Below are 20,438 nucleotides of genomic sequence, written 5' to 3'. Positions count from 1 at the left end.
AAGTTTGGACATTTGCTGGACTAAATGTGTAAATAAAATTTTTTGAGTTAGAAGGCTAACAAACAAGGTGGAGGTTCAAATGAAAATTTACAAAATTCCAAGCATCTGCCTGGTCCAGTTCTCACTCCATACTCAAACATTATTTTATACTTAGCAACATGTGGGCCATGAGTCAATTTTTTGGGTCAACTGAATTATGTAAACAGAACCTGGATTCATCACTTAACATGATATTTTGCCATTGGTTCCTGTTCCAGCGGACATGATATCCGGTTAGCATGGGCTTTTTGGCAACCTTACATGCCCACAAGCCTACCTGGAACAGTCTGTTTTAACAGTCTGGGCTGATATCAGCACATATGATATCACACTCTAAAGACAGTTGGGTCAAATATAACCCAACTATGGGTCAAAAATGACCCAACTTTGAGTAAAAAAAAAAGGGTATTTTATTGTAAAACAACTCATAAATATTGGTCAGATCCTTTACTTTTGTCAAAAATTGGGTCATTTTGTATAAAACAACCCAGAAAGTTGGGTCATATTGACCCATAAAATGGATCGGTCCATTTTTTTATCCTTAATTTGGTTACTTTTGACCCAACTGTGTTTAGAGTGCAGCGCAGTCTGAGCAGTGAGTTTGAATTGCTGGTGCTGTTATAAATCACCTGCACAGAGCAATTGTACATATCCTACGGTCTCCCTGAGGAGTGGTGACTCTGGAACGTCCATTTCTTGGCCTGTCCTTAACATTGCCGTTCTTGTAGGAGTGGGGGGAGCGAGGGCTGTGGGCCAATGGGGTGCCTGGTGGGCCTGCCGTGCCCTGTTCTGCTGCGTTGGGCTTGGGGCGCGGGCCGTGTTGGGGTGGGGGAAGCTCCTGGCTCCAGGGTTTGCTCTCCGGCCGGTGGCCCCTGCTGGGCCCGGGGGTTGTGCCTTGGCGCTGCCGCAGCCTGGGAGGGCCTGGGGGTTGTGCTTGCTCTATCCTGGCCGGGGTCGACGGCTCCCCTCTTTGGTGGAGGTTTGCATGCATGCCAGATCCACCACACCAACATCTATCAAAACTCAAACACAATCTGCCTCTTCCTCTGGTTGTTGAATCGGTGGAGGCTGGTGTCTGTGGATCTCACTCTGCTTCATCTGTCCTTCCTTCTTTTCTTCAGTCTTTCCTTTGGTCTCTTGAGGTCTCCCTAATTTGTTGGAATTGAGATGTTTCTGGGGTTGGTGAAAGATTCTGGTTGGTAACCCGGTGGGTAGTAGGTGATGTCTGGTCGGTGCTGGATTTCACTTTTCTTTATTTTCTTTGATCCTTCCTCGGGTCTCCTGACAACTTCACAACTCTAGCTGGATTCTGAAGTATTCGGTTTAGGTGAACGGTATGGGATTTTTAATAGGTTTTAGGTGAATTAATGAGCACATACGCACGCACATATGCACACACACACCCGCACATGCACATACTCACGCACATACATAAATAAGAAAAAGAGGAAAAAAAGAGAGAGCGCAATGATGATGACATGTCAAATCGGTAAGATTACCGAATGAACAATACTGAACTCTCTCTCCCAAAAAATAAAATAAAAAAGGAGCGGTGCACCAGGTATGAAAGCGGCAGGAGAACAGTGAAAAATTCTTGCCACTTCCCAAATCGAGTGCCTAGACTGGACATAACTCAAAGCTCTACCCTTATGCTAATCAGAAAGTTTACATCCTAACATCTGGCTTTGAGAATGCCATGCTAAGGACAAGAATATTGTCGATATCAATGTGGTCGAGCTAGCACAGGCAGGGACTGACCAGTCAACCACAAAATCAACTCACAACTCACAAATCTTTAAATGTTGCTAAGCATAAAATGAGGCTTGTTTGGGATTTTGCTCAATTTGACCTTGCTTATTAGCCTTTAACTCGAGAAATGTAAGGTATACAGTATGCCTTTGTTACTCCCCCATTTAGCTCCGCAAATGTCCAAGGTTCAATTGAAAAAGACATACAGTATATAATTTGTAAGCTGTAAGTGAAGAACTAGGTGTTCAATGACAAACCAACCAATAAATTATAAAAAAAAATTAAAACTCACATTGAAGGAGTGACAATTTTTGGTGTAATTACCGTATTTAGGACAATAGCGCTTCTGATCCTGATTAAAAACAGAAACACATGAGGCTACAATAGAACTTAATTCCATTTCTCTATTACATTAAAAAATTCAAACCACAAACCTAGACTGCCAAGTGCAGGAATGTGACAAATACAACATTCTACTAATTATATTTTGGGTTCTGTGTATTGTAGTCATGTAAAGAAAACCAAACATACACTACATAATGTACTCAAGAGTTCATGGGAAATGTATTATGTATTATGTAATCTGGAGTTTCCCCATAATGCTGGCAATCTTGACCATTTATTTTTATGCCTCAAATGTTCCAGAAAGAAGCTGTGGCCCAGATGATCAAGGGGGACAAGAGAAGAATGAGGCCAAACTAGGTTACAGGATACCAGTCCTGACAGCCTTCTTGAATCATACAGTATACTGGATATTCCTGAAAATGACAATATAATGTAGGGGAGACTGGGGTAGTTTGAGAATTTTTTTGCAGAATCATTACATAAAGGTAGTTTAGGTTTTTGGTTGTACTAATATACAAATAGATATTTCGGGATGTGTCATCTTGGTAATATTGACTATTTGCACCTACGTCACGTGATTATGTGACTTCACCAGTGCTAGGGATGTAACGATAAAGGCAATATCGTGATATCGCAATATTAAAACTGCCACAATATCTTCATCGTCATGTAATAATATTAAAAGCAGCACATCTGTTAAAAAAAATGTCAAGTTGATTTCCATTTGTGCAGTTCTAGGTGGCTAGTTTTTTTTGTGCAGTTCCATTTTCACAAGGCATGTTTTAGCCCTTCTGTGTTTAAATCCACGCTAATGGTCAGATGAAGGACAGCGTAACATGCTTGTGAACCGAGTTCAATATGTGGAGGAACTCAATGTGTGCATGCATTAGCAAGTAAGTGCCTCAATAATATTAAGTGTTATTAGAGATCTTAGGTTGTCTATATGCATTACTGTTATGTACAAAAGCACAATATTGTGTTGTTTTTAGTATAAGCTCTTCTTTCTTTTCTTTTTTACAATATTGTAACCTTTTTTTATTATATCGCCAACCTCCCCACAATATTGTAATAATTATCGTATCGTGATGTTTGGATATCGTTACATCCCTAACGATTGTGGATGGCGGAAGTGAATGAATGTAGAATTGAAATGGATGGAACACAGAGCGACTTAGGGACTGTTATTATACTAATTATAACTCATGATTGCCCATCTAGCCATGGCATCTACTAGTTCGATTGAAGTTCGCCTGTCGCTAGAAGTGGCACATTAAGTCAGGGCTCATAGAGCGTGAATATTTGGGATAGTTTAATGCCCCTCCCCGCCCACTAAATGCGACGAGCAGCGCCCTCCAACATTTACCAGTCAAGATGAGCGAAAGTGCATCCACAGTAATGGCAAAGTTGTCAGATCTTCTTTGTGATTTCTTGGTCAGGTATTTTCAGGACGCCGCGATTTCTCTTCGAAGCAAGTGGAGGGGCTTTAAATTTTTTAGTGAAGGGTATCTTCACTGCCCCATCATGCAAAAACAAAGGAAATGCACATCGCTGCCTATCGAAGCCAGAAAAAGACTCGCCTCACTCACTTCGACCAATTGTCAGCAAAACCGAAGTTTTTGGACATTGTTCCTGTCAAGCAGAGTAAGAATGAATTTATATTACCTCATGGTTTCAATGTTTTGTTGGCATTAATAAAAAATTGGAAGTCAGCAAATGCATGGAAGGTTAGCTACCCGGAGCTATCGTTAGCCTTTGGCTAAAATCAGCAATGGAGAACATTACCTTAATGCAGACGTATAATCGTTGTTGGTCATTTTGGAGGGATTCAACTAGTTGTTTGGTCTTCCACAAAGTTTGATCCAGTGCAGACATTTTTCATAGTTGTTTGAGGGTTTGGGGAAGGGAATAAACCGGACAGCATACATCTCCTTCCAGTCGATCAGGTTCACAGTTATCTCTCTTACACAAGCCGTGACTACCATTTACGACCATTTTTATTGATTTTTTCTGCCTTTGGATAACCACGCAATGCATCACCGGGAGCTGGATTGCTTTGTTTGTCCATAGCAAAAAGCACGTGCCGACGCAGACGTGACGTCTTGCGTCTTGATTGGTTTACTAGGTCATGCGGGCGTGGTTTACGGTAAGGTCAATTGAGTCACCAGCTCAACTTGTCGCTGCCCATATTGCTCAATTTACCCCAAGGCTACCATATTGAATTTATTATCCACCACAGTACATGATACACTTTCATACTAGTTTTAGCACCCAATTTTGCAACTCCTAACATTATCCTAACTTACGAATATAACAAATTCAAAACTCTGAACTTTGGTATTTGGACAATAATCATGAAAGTGATATAAAATGTATTTGTTTGCTGTGACTTTGCTGTGATTTTTGGTGTGCATGTTTTGTGCTGGCACTAGTAGTATTTTCATTTCTGTGTTACTTTGTGCTACTTGTACTTGGGATTATTTCCTACAGTTTTCACACAGACACAAATAATTGTGGTGGTGGAAGTGACCAGTTCACAGCGGTGATCTGTGACCATCTTGGTCAACATTACATCATCTCAAAGTGGAGATCCATGAAATCATACTTTGCGCACTTGGATTTTCAGCTTGGACTTCAGAGTCTATTTCTCCTTTCGCAATTTCTAAGACTGTGTAAGTACCTCTCCTGTACAGAATTTAAAGGAAATGAGGGGAGTCGCTTAGATTGACCGGGAAATAAACCAGATGATGTGTTAGGGCCCATCATGTTTGCGGTACAGGAAAAAAAAAAAGAAACTTGTTCCAATGCTTTTCAAAAGAAGTTTTATTCATTTGTTAAAGCCTGTCCCAAAACATGTTCACACTCATTTGAGAGTAGATCACACATGGAAAAGTTTGTGAGGATTATGCTTGACTGAGTGCATTGGTCTGGCTCATATGATTATAAGTGAATACGTCAACAATGCCTTCTGTAACTGCAATCTTTCACAAATTCCTTTTCCTTTTTCCTGCACATTTAGTCACAGTGCATACTTATTCTTAGGATAGGAATAACTGTGTTCTAATCCCAAATGAGGCCAATATATTTCATTTTCACCTCTGTTGATTGATTGCATTAGTTTCCCAGAGCCTCTAACTTGACTTGAAGTTTCGAGGCAACAATCATACAGAGGCTATTGAGGTGGCTTGTGCATTCTGAGGCACTGAGTACAAGAGCAGACATGTTGAGGGCGGAACAGAGGAAAACGATCTCCTAGCCTGAGCGCCTGAGTCACCTGCTGCTGAAGATAAAAAGATTATGGCGCGATAAAACCTACATACTGTGGTTGAACTAACATAATTAACGTGGTTATTATGCAGCATTATTTGGAATAGAAAAACAGTACTTCTAAATGCACACCCTTAAAAACCAGTGCTTCCCAAACACTGTGCTACGGCAAATTAGTGTGATGAAGTAAAGGGTGTTTCATAAAATATAACAGAAACTACATGGTCAAGGTTAGGGATGTAACTAAATATTGAAAATCGATTTAATAATATTAAAGTATCAATTGGCAACGCCATGTTAACTGTTACGCCTTGCACAGTTTTCAGCGTTTCTATGCTGAGGACACCTTTTGTTGATATTCGCTATTGTTCCTAGTAGCAGCGGATCTTTTTAGACGCTAGTAAAAACTTGGTTAGATCGTTGCAAGTTGTCTTTAATATTTTTTTTTATATTTTAAGTTTTGTAAGTGGCTCCTTGTTTACTTAACCCATTAAGGCCTAAAGCGCTTGGCAAAACATGCCTCTAAAACCAATGGGTGACTTTTGAGTCACCCCCGAAAACCTGAAGTTTTCCTGGAAATTCAACAATATTAAAAAATAATTGATATCTCAGCTCCTGAAGCAGATAGAAACATAATTCCAAAAACATTTTAGAGCTTACACTTGTGGCGTTTACACAAACCTAAGTTTATCATTATAAACATTCCCAAAAAAATGTAAATCAACAAACAAATGTCGCATCTGCGGGTATATTTACCTTCAACACTGGAGCACAGTTGTAATAACCTCGGGGAATCGAGTGGTAATCATTCATCGTCCATCCCGTTACAAAGCCGTCAAAATGTTCAACATTCTCATTGTCTACAAACATATTTCTTAATAGTATGTCAATGTCGGACTGGTTACATAGATTCAAATTCCTCCCGCGCTGTCGTCAATCGCGTCATTTATTTAATAACTCCCGCGAATCTGCGTCATCCATAAACGCTCGAATAAAATTCCAGGACATGCTATGAAGCCCACGTCACCCTATCGCGCATATTCTGATGCCTTTCATCGGCGAAGAGACCAAGAATTGGTCAAAACACAACAAAATGACATATCCGCTCTCCCGGGTTTAAAGGGAGAAGAGCGAAGCTGCGCTCCCAGCCTTAATGGGTTAATGAGGTCATTTATCCTCTGTGTGTTTATTTCCTGTGGCCACTGTATCAGATTAATTACACTCACAAAATAGATGTCGCTGATGTAATGTCTTATTAGTCCAGAAGATGGACTCATTACACTTGTTGAACAGACATCTGTTAATTCTTTGGGAAGGGAAAACACGAATCGCTGCACAAAGCTGAGGGCGGAATATTAACCTTAACCACTAAACACTGATAAGACAAAAATGTAGTTAAACAGTTTTTAATAAATGTACAAAGAGTAACAAAGACAAAATGCAGATGTTAAAATAAAAATATCGAGTGATTGTAAAAATCTCAAATTATATAGAATTTTATAAAACACAGGATCTTATTTATTTAGTACAATTGGTATATCTTTATTCACTCATCTATGCCAGTGGCATATATTGTCAGGCAGAACAATTAAATGCTCTTCCACTTGATGACATAAAGTACAACTACAGTTATCCGACTGTTGCGTTCATACAAGAGAAGAGTAGCATGGCTCAACAAAGGTTTGGTATCCCTGCTAACTAATCGGATGGATCGTATTCATGCGATGTGCAAGTGAAATAATTTACCTATTTTCTTTAAGTTTCTCTAAGTTTTACAAATCTATTATTTATTTAGGATAGAGTGGGTCAGTCATGTCAGCCTTAGGTGCTGCACCCTTAATGAAAAATATATAATTCTGACGAATTTCAAAATGCTACGTACTTTGAGCTAGGTAGTCTTCTTCTCCAGAGAGTGCTGCAGAGCATACTGACAGGAGCAGGAGAAAGTTCCACCTAAAGGGCAGATGGGAACAAATTAAAATTACATTTCTGTTACAGTGAAAATGAGAAGTGACGAGCAAAGGTATGTCCACTCTTCTATTTTTCTTCTTTTTTTTTTACATTGATTGAATGTCTCACTCTACCTCATGCAACCCTGTTATGCATATGATTAGAATAAGACAATTTTTCCTTTAATATTTATGTAACTAAGTTTGTACTCTTGGTTAGCAGTAACAGCTAACTTCTACTCGTGAAATCCTGTTGCTGTGATTAGAGTGACAGGGTTGCACTACCTTAATTAACAGGGTTGAAATTGTATCTACAAGTTATATATATAAGTTGTATCTATAAGTTGAGCCAATAAAGCCTTTTTAATAGTTTATTACTTATTACTGATGAACATGTAGCAGAAAATCTGAAAAGTGAAGGTTTATTTTTTCAAGAATTTTGAAGCCCAAATGTCCTCCATTTCTGGAATGACCCATATATACATGCTTCAAGGGCTGCTAATGCTTCAAGGGGTAGCCTCTGTAGGTAACACTGCAGGTGTAATTGTCTCGCATTATCCAAGGATGTGGTCGGGTTGCTGAAGAGAAGCAAGCCCAGGACTTTTGGTCAATAATCAAATTGGTCTTAATAATCTGTTTTTAATTGTTTCTTTGCCGTCAAAATATTGCTTCATGTGAAACCTATTAGACCAGTGGCATAAAATAGGTTGGTGATAGCTGATTCAGACAATACTTCATGATGACTCAGTTCTGATGACGCACAGGCAGAGTTACTATCCAAACAGTTATAAATCCAACTAGTTGGAGACAAATAAATATAATACCTGCACAACTGCATACATTAAAACCATTGCTTTCAGCATTCACATCCCATTTATTGTGAATAAGACATTCAAAAATTCACTCCCATTTGAAATTCAGAAACTGTTCAGCTTATTCAAGTCACCTTAGGATCAATATTTAGCAAAAATTACAGTTTTCCTCTAAATAGTGCATATTAACTTGGGTTAGGGTTCCTGCCATTAATATTGGTCTAAATCATTCAATACCATTCAACATAACTCCATATCTTTCAATAACATTCCACTTGATTCAATATGATTCTACACCTATTGTTTGATTTAGCATTCACACACAATTTATCCAGAAATTGCTTCATCTAGTTTGTTATTTGATTTCATTATTAATACTATGTCTTTAATCATTGTTCATGTATTTTGTATTGCTTTATTTTTAAAGTTTATGAACCGTAGGAAGATTACATTTTGTACATTGCAAGAACTAATGGGTGTCACGGGTTTGTGATGATGGACCCAAATGCAGGGAAGCACGGTTCAAGACAGGAATAGAAATAAACCTTAAGTGGTTATTCAAACCAAGACAGGGTGAGTTAGCAACTTTTACTTGATGTGACTGGACTGGCCCTGACAGGACTGGACTGGACTCAGTGTGATGTGAATGGACTGGACTTAAGACTGGACTGGGTTGGTCCTGGCGTGGCGGGACTACTGGACTTGACGTGACGTGACTGAACTGAGCTTGATGGACTGGGCCATTTTGAAATGCTACGCGATCGTTTAGTTTATGCATATATTCCATTATGCCTTGGCTGTTGGCATAGATATTTATAAATAAATAGCTGTCAGGTTGAAAGAAGTCCCGCAATGGTCTCTATGTGCATCATAGTTTCATATCTGAAGTTGGTAACAAACCAAACCGCGTCAAAATCGCTATATTCATAAACTTTTGGACCCAAACAAATCCGAACTCTAATAAATACAATTGTATTTCATTTTATGTATTTATTTTATTACTGGACCACAGGGAAGAATCACCATTAGTGATATGATGTAACCTAACTCTTCTATTTAACACTCAACTCTATTGTTTTTTGGGTGAGAGGGCAAAAGTTTGTGCCATGGCATGTTTTCTCGGTTCCTCCTGGATTTAGTACAGCTGCATAGATGAAGACCCTCAACAAACAATGAGACAACTCAATCATCATAATACTTTCTGAAGTTACACCATTTACCACCTTTTGAACTAAAATTGTGCATCTATTTCACCACAATGATGGACAAAGGTACATCCAAGAATGGATAATATTGGCCACAAATGCAATGACCTGACAATGTAAAAGTATTCTTCACACACACAAAACTGCCAGCATCATCACAGCAAATAGAAAACAGTCATTCTAATCTCAATTACAATAATTAAAAAAATATATATAAATACTAGACCATGAGTGATAAATGTTAAAATAGATTGTAATCAATAGTTTTGTTTCTCTATTGATTATTTTACTGTTCCATTATTCATGTATATTATTCGCAGATATTTATCAGAAGAACACTGATTTTTGGAGAAGTTGTGCCATAGAAGAGTTATGAATGCATGGATGTAACTCAATTTTCTCCACAGTGGAACCCTGCATACTTGTCTTGCACCCACGGATGCACCTAACTGTAGATGTCACTGCACTCCATTCAGATGCTCCAAGGGATACACTCCATCTCTAAGTCCTCATTTCACCACTTAGCTCCTTAAGTATAATGTAAACAACCAGAAGAGGCCCATTGTAGTGTTAAAGATGTTTCTGTGCCGTGCACAATCAAATTGTTGATGCGTCATTGACTGCAAACTACAAACAGAAGCGCTGCAGCTAAAGCTAAAGACATTGACACCTCATGCAATATTGTTAATAAATTAACAATTTCTTTAAGATAATGCACTTAATGCTGCACTTGTAACCAGATTTTTTTTTTTATCTTCAGTCTCACTCAGTCTCGACATCTTTGGAACATGTACAGTATGTGATACATGAAATGAGTCAATAACTGCAAAAAGGTCATTGTGACTGAGTCCATTATTCATGTCTAACTAGCGCAACCAAACAGCAAATCAAAGTTCTCCACATTTTAAAATCTGGGGGGAAAAATGTAAATGAGTGAGGGTAAAATTTCCATTACCCTAACCCAAAAGCCAAGTTTTAATGTTGCTTTGAAAAGGGGGGCCCCTGCTTTACCGGGCATTTGTAATGTAATTCAGCATACTCTGAACATTTAGACTAACTCAATCATGCTGACAACCATGGAAGCTGCTGACACAATGTGCAGTGGCTCCTGGCAAATTGTGGGATGACGACACTGGGACAAAATTTTAAAAAGGCTGTTTTGCTCTTTCTCCGCAAAACAAATGAGTAAGTCCCATCACTCACGGTCTGCTCCTTAAGCTTCCACTGGCGTGTGATAGTGGCAAACAGCACGGGTGCTGCCTGACAAACTTTCACTGTCTTAGAGAAGCAACTCTTAAGAAACAAGAGTTTGTGTGGCCCAATATTTGGCAGACAGCTTCAGACAAACAGGCATGTTTGTTTTCCCTCACTTAAGGGATGGAGAGAGAAGCACAAGCAGAAAGGGATGAGGAGAGGGAAAGCATTGTGTGAGAATTGAAATGCATGTAATTGCAAAAACACACTATAACCTGTTCTCCATCAAAAATTTAGTCAGGCATCCATGTCCGGGAACACAAACATTTAATCCAAAGTATGAAAAGACAACAGAAGAAAACAGCATGTGGTAATACAATAATTTATCTGCTGAGAGGGGAATGAAGAAAGGACATGTCTCTTCGTTCTAAAGACTTCAAATGGGAATGAAAGCTAAATATAATAATTAAAAAATAAAATTCCCTTTTGGGCTGTCAAGGGGGACCGGACCGTCTGATGCTGATTCAGACAACCTTTTTTTCTGTCACTGTTAGAGTTATTTAAGGAATCCCTGAACACCCCTCACCCCCTACCCACCGAGATCAAGCACTTCTACAAGGTAGAAAGGTGGTAGAAATAGCCACACAACCAAAATGTGCTGGCAAACTTTCTGTCTCAGGGTGACAGGAAAAAACTTTGAACCATAAAACATGTCAACAGTAATTCTGTCATTTCAATGAGGAAATGAATGGCAGTAAGTCTTTATTACAAGTAAGTGACATGCATCCCAGTCCTTGCACTGAAAAAAAGACAAAGCTCCCCAAACACTGTTCTGTTGACTGAGGGAAATGTCACTATGTGGAGAGTGGGTGTCATGTCAAGACTATAAATAATCACAATTTAGAACTCGCCCAATCCACAACAGTCATGTGTCTTTCTCCCAACAAATCAACTTTGATCCTCAACAATGGTTCATTCAGCCATGCAGGCACAAGATGGAGAGGACAGGGCTTGAATTAATTTGGCATATGAGCAAAGTTCCATCTACAACTGCCATAAGGAAATGCATTTCTTAATTTTGTAGTTGTATTTCTTAAATTTACAATGATACAGTGCTGCTCAAAAGTTTGTGAACACTGCAGGCATGGTCAGACTTTTTGTATAGAATATTAAAATAACCTTATTAAATGTTTAGTCATATCCAAATCTACAATTCTGACATTGAAACTAATGGATTTGAACAAAAAGAATGATAATATTGTCATTCATTCTTGAACAAAAGTTCTTGATTTAACTCAGATTTCATGGGTGCAAAAGTATGTGAACCTCTCACTTAATCGGACATTGCACCTCCTTTTGCAATGAGAACTTCATCCAAACACTTTGTTTAGTGATTTATTGGCCTTTCACATCTACTTTGGGGGAATTTTTGCCACTCTTCCTTGCAAAATACAGCCATTTGAGAGAGGTTGGATGGGCGTCTAGCATAAACTGCCCGCTTCAGGTCCTGCCTCAGTATTTTGAAAGAATTGAAGTCAGGATTTTGACAGGGCACGTCCAGAACATGAATCTTGTTGTTCTTCAGCCATTCATTGGTTGTATTGCTGGAATGTTTTGGATTATTGTCATGTTGCATGATCCATCTTCTACCAGGCTGTAACTTCACAAGGACGTTATGTTCCAGGATTTCACAATATTCTTCTGAATTCATGATTCCCTGGACTATGTGGAGTTGTCCAGGTCCCGAGGATGAAAAGCCAGCTCAGAATTCAACATTCTCACCACCCTACTTTACTGTAGGGTGAAGGTTCTTTTGCTGGTATGCAGTGTTGACTTTTCACCAAACATGACTGATTTTGTTGTGACCAAACAGTTAAATTTTGGACTCATCTGTCCACAGAAGCGACTTCCAAAAAGCTTCAGTGTTGTCCAGGTACTCTCTGGCAAAGTTGAGATGGACAGCTTTGTGCTTTTTTGTGAGCAGAGGCTTCTACCTCTATCATTTTTCTTGTGGTTCTTGCTGATATTTTTAGAAGGTCGTCCACTTCTAGGCAGGATTGTAGTAATTTTCAGTGTTCTCTAGTTGCAGATGATCTGCTTCACAGTGGAATAATGAAGCTAAATTTTTTTAGATGACTATATAGCTTTCTCCAGACAAATGTGCTGTCACTACCCACTTCTTGAGGTCCCTTGAGATTTCTCTTCCTCTCAGCATGACTGACCTGTATGGGTTCACCTGGGTAAGACTAAAGTGATGTGGTTTTGTCTCTGTTTCAGTCAGTGAAACACAATTTCTTCGCTAAACCTCTCTCATTTCATTGGTCCATTTCAGTGGTTAGTTTAGCTACCAATTTGTCCTACCTGACTGCTTGTTTTAAGCAATGCAGCTCAGGGTTCACTTACTTTTGCACCTACATGAATTGACCCAAAACTCTTTTTCATTAAGTTTTGAATAAACAATTGATAAAAATAAAAAATAAATAAAAAGAACAATGCATTCAATTGATAAACCTACACCTGTTATTTTATATAAAATGTAATGGTTCAGATTGAACAACAAAATCAGGTTGAAACAATTGGAAATCCAAATTGCTCAAGAGGTTCAGAAACTTTTGAGGTGTGCGGAACGATAATGGTATCGGTCACCCTTGTGAGTACCGATACCTTAAAAGAAGATACCTGATATACCTCTGCCTCAATTTGAGCCTGGAAACACCCTGATGCGCCAGGATCGCCGCAGCTTGTAGTGCTGGAATGCACATAGTGGATGTGCACTCTTGAATTCTTTAAAGGTGTACGTTGCACAATTTCATTTTTTGGAGTTTAATTTTTCCGCCACACGTGGCAGTAGCGATTCAACATTGAGCATTTTTAAAGTAGTTTCAATGAATAATGTGTTTTTTGTCATGAGCCGTCTTTCCAATTAGGTCCTTGGCCTCTATTCTCGTGCCCAGTGCATGTCTGGTGCAAGGCATGGTGTAATTGTGGTTAGGGGCAGGCAAGACCAAATGTTGGTATTTTCACAGACCCCAGTGCAAGCCGGTGCAATGTGGCACATTTTTAAAACCCTCTCAAGGCAGGTGTCGCAGATTTGGATAAACTAAATACTAATACCCTAATTAATCCACTTTTATATGAGCCTTCTTTTAAAACTCAGAAGTACCACTGCAGAACTTTGTTGTGCATTAGCAACAGTTTCCCACTAACTCACTAGATTGCGAGCTCTCTCACTTTCAACATGTCTGCCTTCTTGGCTTCACTCAAATTGATTTTGTAGGCATCAATTTAATGTAAGTATCATTGTCAATCTCCTTTATTTTGAGTCCAATACTGCATAAAATGAGTCATGAAAATATAGAGAAAAGAGTATATGCCATTTTGTAGGTTTTATGTCCTCTAGGTTTCCCCCCAGGGGTAGCTCTATTTCATTGTTGCAAATTTGCAACGTGTGCCAATGGATGCCCCATGACATACTAGTTTGCCTCTATTTTGAGCAACGTTTTTTCTACACAATAAATTATGTAGAGTAATTTTGATTCTATTTAGAGTAGGACCAAATAGACTCAGTTTTAGAGTAATATTTACACTTAAAAGAGAGTAAAATGAAGAATTGAAAATATTATAATAAAAGTCACTCAAGGGTTAAGGAACGGAGTTACGACCTTCAGCTTGGATCTAGAATCTACTCTCTGAACCATGCAGCTCCAGCTGTATACAGTATTAGTGCAGGGAGTCCTCTAGCTACGTTGCACGCGACCTACATCGTTTCGACTTTACGGCGCCCGTGCCTCGTCCGTAGCACCTTCTTTTTCCTTGATTCCCCACAGTAATCACGCCATTTTAAAGTTATTGTGTTGTTGTTACCTCCAGCAACGGACGTCATTCGAGCAGGTCTGCTTGCCATGTGGCGCGTCACATTTTTCGTGTTTAAGTTTGAATTAGCTCCGCTCTGCCGTCCGTCAGCAATGAATGTCCGTGCAGAAACACAAAATATTGGTTACCACTCTTCCAGGTAGCGCAAATATGTTTTTTTTTTTTATTACTGTACAAAGTATTTTGATGTAAATATAGACTTTAACGGTGAAATCCAATTTAAGTTGAAATTCGGGTTACACCGCCAGCGTAGGATCGTAACTCGGCCGTAACTCGAGGACTCCCTGCATATCGCTCTTGTCAGCTGGAATCTTCTTAACTCCAAGACCAAAAACATCAGACCAGAAACAATGTTTTTTCTCTTCTCTTGGAGATACGCAAACAGTAGGAGGGGCATAGCTCAGGTGGTAGTGTGGCATCTCCCAAACTGAAGGTCAAGAGTTTGTTCCTCAACCCTTGAGTGAGTTTTTCTCCAATTGTTTATTTTACTCTCTTCCCAGTGTAAATATTAGCCTACTCTAAAACTGAGTCTATTTGGTCCCACTCTAAATAGAGTCAAATTTACTCTACAGAATTTACTGTGTAGGGTTCGTTTCCTATCACCAGTGTTTACTTATTACGTTGATATGTCAATTATGATACACCCTATGGAAAATGAAATAATTTAGGGTGAAGTTACAACACTATCAGAGGCCGATTTGATCAAAAGCAATGGCATAATATGGTGTTCATTTGACCGTGCAGTAAGCAACACCGATGTAGCCCAAATTCCATGGAACATAGTATATTAGTAGAGATCTTCCTAGGACTGAAAGCTTTTTTTTAATCAAACTATCTTACAGAATGCTCTCTTTGAAGGATTTGTGGTGTGTTATGGCAAGCCGATGAATGTTTTATTCAGTCAAGAAAGCCATTGAAATGATTTGCCTTCCTGATGGGGCTTGGTTATCCAAATTGGTTATCCAGATTTTGAGGAAACTCTTGAAGCATATGACTCTGACTTCAGCCTTGATGATGATGATGAGCCACTGGTAGCAATAGCAAGAGCAAATCTTAACAACCTTGATTTTGAAATTCATAGCGTACAAGGCAAAGCAGACATTGACACTGAGGTCCCCGATGACGATGAACCTCAGCCAGGTCCAGCTCCAGTCAACACCATATTCACACAATATTCCGTCTTCAGTGTTAAATTACCACAGCGGGCCAATGTTTAAATTTTGCAACATCCCAGAATTAATTGTATAAGGTTCCGCTCCCTTGCCCCCATAAATCTGAACTGTATACTCCATATGATATTTTTCCCCAAATATCTGATTTTTCCTGTTAAATTTGTTTTGAGCCACAGAGGGTTAAAGGGTGTTTTGCAAAGGAACATGGCCAACATATTTTCACTCGAAGTGTCTCTTCTCGTTCTCTTTTTTTGCGCGCAGCTGTGCTGTCTATGAATATAGAGACCCTACCTATGAGAAAGTCCCTTACTAGAGCAAAAAAAATGAAAAAGGTAATTAAAACAACAGCTCTCGTGGTTTTTATACCATGTATTGCATTGTTATCTTCTCAACCACAACCAAAAACACCAAGCAACTGATCCGTAGCCAGTATGTCGTTTATGTGTTTTCACATTAACACCAGAATGCTGATGCCGAATGCCGATGTCTAATGACTTGATACTGCGGAAGCAATAATGGCCAACATATTTTTTTTTCTTTTGCACTGTTTGGTAGACTTGTGATTGCTTTTGTCAAAACTCCCAATCATCTATTACACTCAACATTATACTAGACATTAAACAAACTAGACAAAATTAGATGGATGGATTTTCTGTATCTTTAGTACAGAAGTTAATTCTTAAGCCAATGTTCTCTCTAGATTGGTGTCTGGAGTCAAGAGGTCAGTGCAGACCAGAGTAAAGATTGACTCAGTCCACAAGACAGCATGCAGACAAATGGCTGTGAGTAAACTTACAGTGGTCTTTATTGGTTGACCCTTTTTTGCTTTTACGACTGGACTTGCAGATGTTAGAAGCCTTAAATTAGGTCACAGAAATAGACCAAAATCGATAGTACAGACACCTATGCTCAGAAAGTGAGCATACAGACAGCAAAAGGTGTTCGAGCTGTGATCACTGAATGCATGATTTATCAAGGACCACTCACTAGTGTTTATTTTAATCTGATCTTAAAAGTGCATTACATACATCTTAATGCAGTTTTGCCTGGATGTTTTTTTTATTAAAAGAATGAGTGGGAAAAAACCACTATCCAGTATTTGATTTAGATTTTATTTCTCTTTTCAAAAGGGCACATTGCGCACTGCAGAATGAAACAAACGAAAATCAAAAACTTACAGCAATTTTATCTTAAGATCACTAAATTTGGAAATTTAACATTTTAATTGCTTGCATACAAATATTTGGGTTATGCAGTGCCTGCCCACCATCCAGGGGTGAAATTAAATAGTCAAGTACTGTATTATTTTATTATCAGTACATTCCTGAGAATGTGTCGTTGAGCGAGCCAGTCAGAATTTCCGTTCTTCTGTTATGCAACAGTGCAGCTTATTACATGATATCCGCCCCACACACAACATATTGTAGTTCTCCGCCTGTGACCTGAGAGCTAAACTGATCCTGGCCAGTTTCAAGATAAAAAAAAAAGACCTGTGTCTGCAAAAGTATGTCAAAGCATAGTTTTTAACTTGGAGTTAAAAGCATTCACAACTGGGGCTGACTTCTGCTGGCAGCTAATTCAAATTGCGTGCAGAGTGACAGCTAAATGTTGCTTCACCGTATTTGCTTTGAATTAAGTGGCACATATGTGATTGCTTGGTGAATTCAGTGGGGGTAGGAGTTTATTTGTGTTTCCCCATGTGTCAACTGCACTCACCACACACATGGATCTGTCCATTGGTTGACAAGGGTAATAGGTGATGGAGTGCTACTCTACAATGAAAATACAATCCATACTATGCTCCAACTCATCATCGTAACAAAATCCATATACTCGCCACTGGATTAGCGGTATATTGGTCAAGCTGATCAATGGCTCACTTTAATAAGACTGGGTTTTGCCCTCAAAACAGGCTAATATCACAACAAAAATATGGTGTTTAGATGTATTATTCAACCACCTGGCTACAGCTTTTAAATCAGGGGTGTCAAACTCATTTTAGTGTAGGTGCCATGTTCACACAAATTTTATCTGGGGCCGGACCATTATGTCTGTGGTATAATAAGCTATAAATAACGGCAGGTCAAAAACATTTCCTGTTTTTTCAGTCCAAATAATTACAAGTACAGCACATTATAAAACATCTTCACAGAGTAATCTGACATTTCTTAACAAAAATAAATCATTTTTTTCCATCAAATCCAGAGTAACAACCACATTTCAGAATGTCATTTAAGTAGTCGTCAGTGTGCCTTCCAGTGGATTAAATTAGCAACAATGGTTAATTTTAGTGGGGGAAAACTGCAGTTTGTGTTCTGTCCCCACGGGCCAGATCAGAGCCCCTGAAGGCCTGTTTTGGGCCCGCAGGCTGTATATTTGACACCACTGTTTTAAAATGTAAAAAAGAAAAAAGAAAAAAAGATGCCCTTAATTTAAACTCTGACAATGTCTGAGGCTGAACACAGATCACACTGAGCCTGTACTTTGCTCAAAAGCACTTCAGCAGTCCTCAGGAAGTGGCCTCTCTCCAATTCCAATAACCATTTACTTTCCATGACAGACTTGAATCTGCTATCTTTCAGGCCAAAGATGAGCACATTTTAACAAGAAAGTCAACATTGTACATGCGCCTCTTGACCTCCTGCAATAAAGCCAACTGAGTGGTTCGGATAGGTCCTATCTTGCTGTGTTGTGTTACTGACAGCAAAGTAGCAGCAATGCCCCTAACAGTGGTTGATTGTCTAAAGCTCAAGAGCCAGTAAACCACTGATGCATACACACTAAACTCTAAATTCAAAGAAGGCTGGCTGCTCAGTCAACTCACTTCTCATGTTCACTCAGAAAGAACAAAAACAAGAATTGTGATCATTTCAAGTCTACTTTATTGTCAAGAGGTAACATTTCCTCTGCTGAGAGTGCAGAGAGAGTTAAAGGAACGCATTGTTAAAAAAGAAAAAGAAAAAAGAGAGAAAAAAACTTTTGCTCACATCTGGAGAGAATTCATAACAGAGTACTGTATTGACGATTTGGAATCCAAGTACAATGTAGTTCCAGACATTGCAAGGTCCACTATCAATTAAATAAGGAAAGGGGGTTTGGTTTATTCCGGATATCAATATTGCACACTGCTGTGATGACTGTTCTGGAAAGCGTTTTACTGCTCTTCTTTTTTTACAACTCCTCTTTGACATCTATCAGTGGCATGCTGAATAAGCACTTTTTCTTTAAAGCATTATGGATACCCAGGGTGCACATGAGCCTCTGCAAGGGTTTCCTTACAATAGTTGTTCTAATATTTTATAGCTAACTGTATACTGTAAATGCAAATAAAAATCATTAAGTGGAAGTCATTAGGAAACAGTGAGCCCACAGTCACCACAAGGCTTTAAAATAAAGCTGTTTTGGAGCTACATACAGTAAAATTAATGTTTAGTCCGTTATAGTGTTGAACTGGTTAAATTGAGTCTCGTAAGCGCATGAAGTTGAACCATGTTCAGTCACTTGGCAGCCTTTCAGGGAAATATGCCAACAAACGAGCAGAATAATGTTTCCAATTACACAAGCACTAACCATGAGCCTGTCGCATAAACACTTTCAAACGCTCATAATATGACATATGCGTGCTAGTTAAGCAAAAGCGCATGCACTTACGTTGCTGCCGCGGAAACGTGTCCACTCCTTGTCCGTTGAGCTCCTAAATGCATTTGTATGCATTTGTCCAGGCAGCAGAAATCTGGATGAAAACAGAATCGCACTCTAAAGGATACCTTGTCATGGGCTAACCCTTTGGAAGCAGCCAAGGGAAGCTTCAAGTGGTCGGAGGAGTAATGTTACTGCCAGCTCAGAGATTGCTCATCGTGTGATAGTCCACAAGAGCTCGCTTGCTGCCTCTCTATCGACTCCCTTTTGCGCCAAAGCGCTAATGCCGCGCGCACTGCTTCTAGATCCAAACTGGAGACGCACAGTGGTTGCACACACAGACATACACACACACACACGTAGCAGGTCCGACTGTCGATGTGTTCCCTTTGCATTCAGAGCACCCGACGCCTTCTGAACTGAGAGGCTTCTTCTCCACAGGCTGTGCGCTAGCTGCGCGTCTTTACCTCCAGGCGTTGGTTTGCGCTATGTGCCTTGACTTGCACTGATGAGACAGACAGCATTCAGCTCAGCACAACTCCTACTTACCAGCTGCTGGTGTTGGATTTCACCAAGTTCTGCCTTGTGACATCACGGATAGAATTTTGGCATGTGCGCAATATGGACACAATTTTGGCATGTGCGCACACATACCATAGCCTACATATTCGGAGCTCTATAAATATATTTGTCTTCAGGGTATACAGACTTCTAAAATAAAAATAAAAAAGCTACATCTGTGATTGTTTTAACAATAATGAAATTATATGTGAAGGATGAGCTTCTCAGAGGTGCGAATGTGTTGTATTTATTGTATTGGAATCTGAATGAATTATTTTGACTACACTTAAACTAGGAATTTTGCACATTGGGTTTTCTACTATGTTAGCCTCTAAAACAAAATGTTAGATATCAGATATTGATTTGCTTTCGCTATGAAAACCAATTGTCCTTTCATTGATATAAAATTGCCATAAATGACTTTGGTCATCATTTATGACATAACCCCCCCCCCCCCCCCCCCACACACACACACACTAACACACACAAATACATGCACTATTCACAGACACTTGAATTAATAAATCCGCAACAGGTGCAGTCTGCATATTGCCCAGTCAACTGGGATTAACTAATAATGGTTTCAAATTTTTCATTACAGTTAGTTTTTATTTCATTTTGACTTGTGCTTTTAAA

General features: G+C 39.2%; 1 protein-coding gene across 2 annotated transcripts in view; it reads right to left on the bottom strand.

Annotated features, from left to right (window-relative positions):
- Positions 1–19,739, bottom strand: part of col24a1 (collagen type XXIV alpha 1) — a 120,932-nt gene extending 101,193 nt beyond the window's left edge. For both annotated transcript variants that reach the window (XM_086089053.1, XM_086089054.1), the window contains exons 1-2: positions 19,254–19,739; positions 7,280–7,350 (exon numbers count right to left, since the gene is read on the bottom strand). In XM_086089053.1, coding sequence (XP_085945179.1) covers positions 7,280–7,350; positions 19,254–19,306 — 124 coding nt within the window. In that variant the 5' untranslated portion in view covers positions 19,307–19,739. The remainder of the gene's footprint in view (positions 1–7,279; positions 7,351–19,253) is intronic.
- Between the last annotated feature and the right edge of the window lie 699 nt (positions 19,740–20,438).

This window comes from Leptonotus elevatus, chromosome 11 (genome assembly GCF_054856555.1).
Source record: "Leptonotus elevatus isolate MCC_2025b chromosome 11, RoL_Lele_1.0, whole genome shotgun sequence".
In the NCBI taxonomy this organism is placed as follows: Eukaryota; Metazoa; Chordata; class Actinopteri; order Syngnathiformes; family Syngnathidae; genus Leptonotus; species Leptonotus elevatus.
Note: the sequence above shows the minus strand (reverse complement) of the source record. Positions and strands in the feature narration are given on the sequence as shown.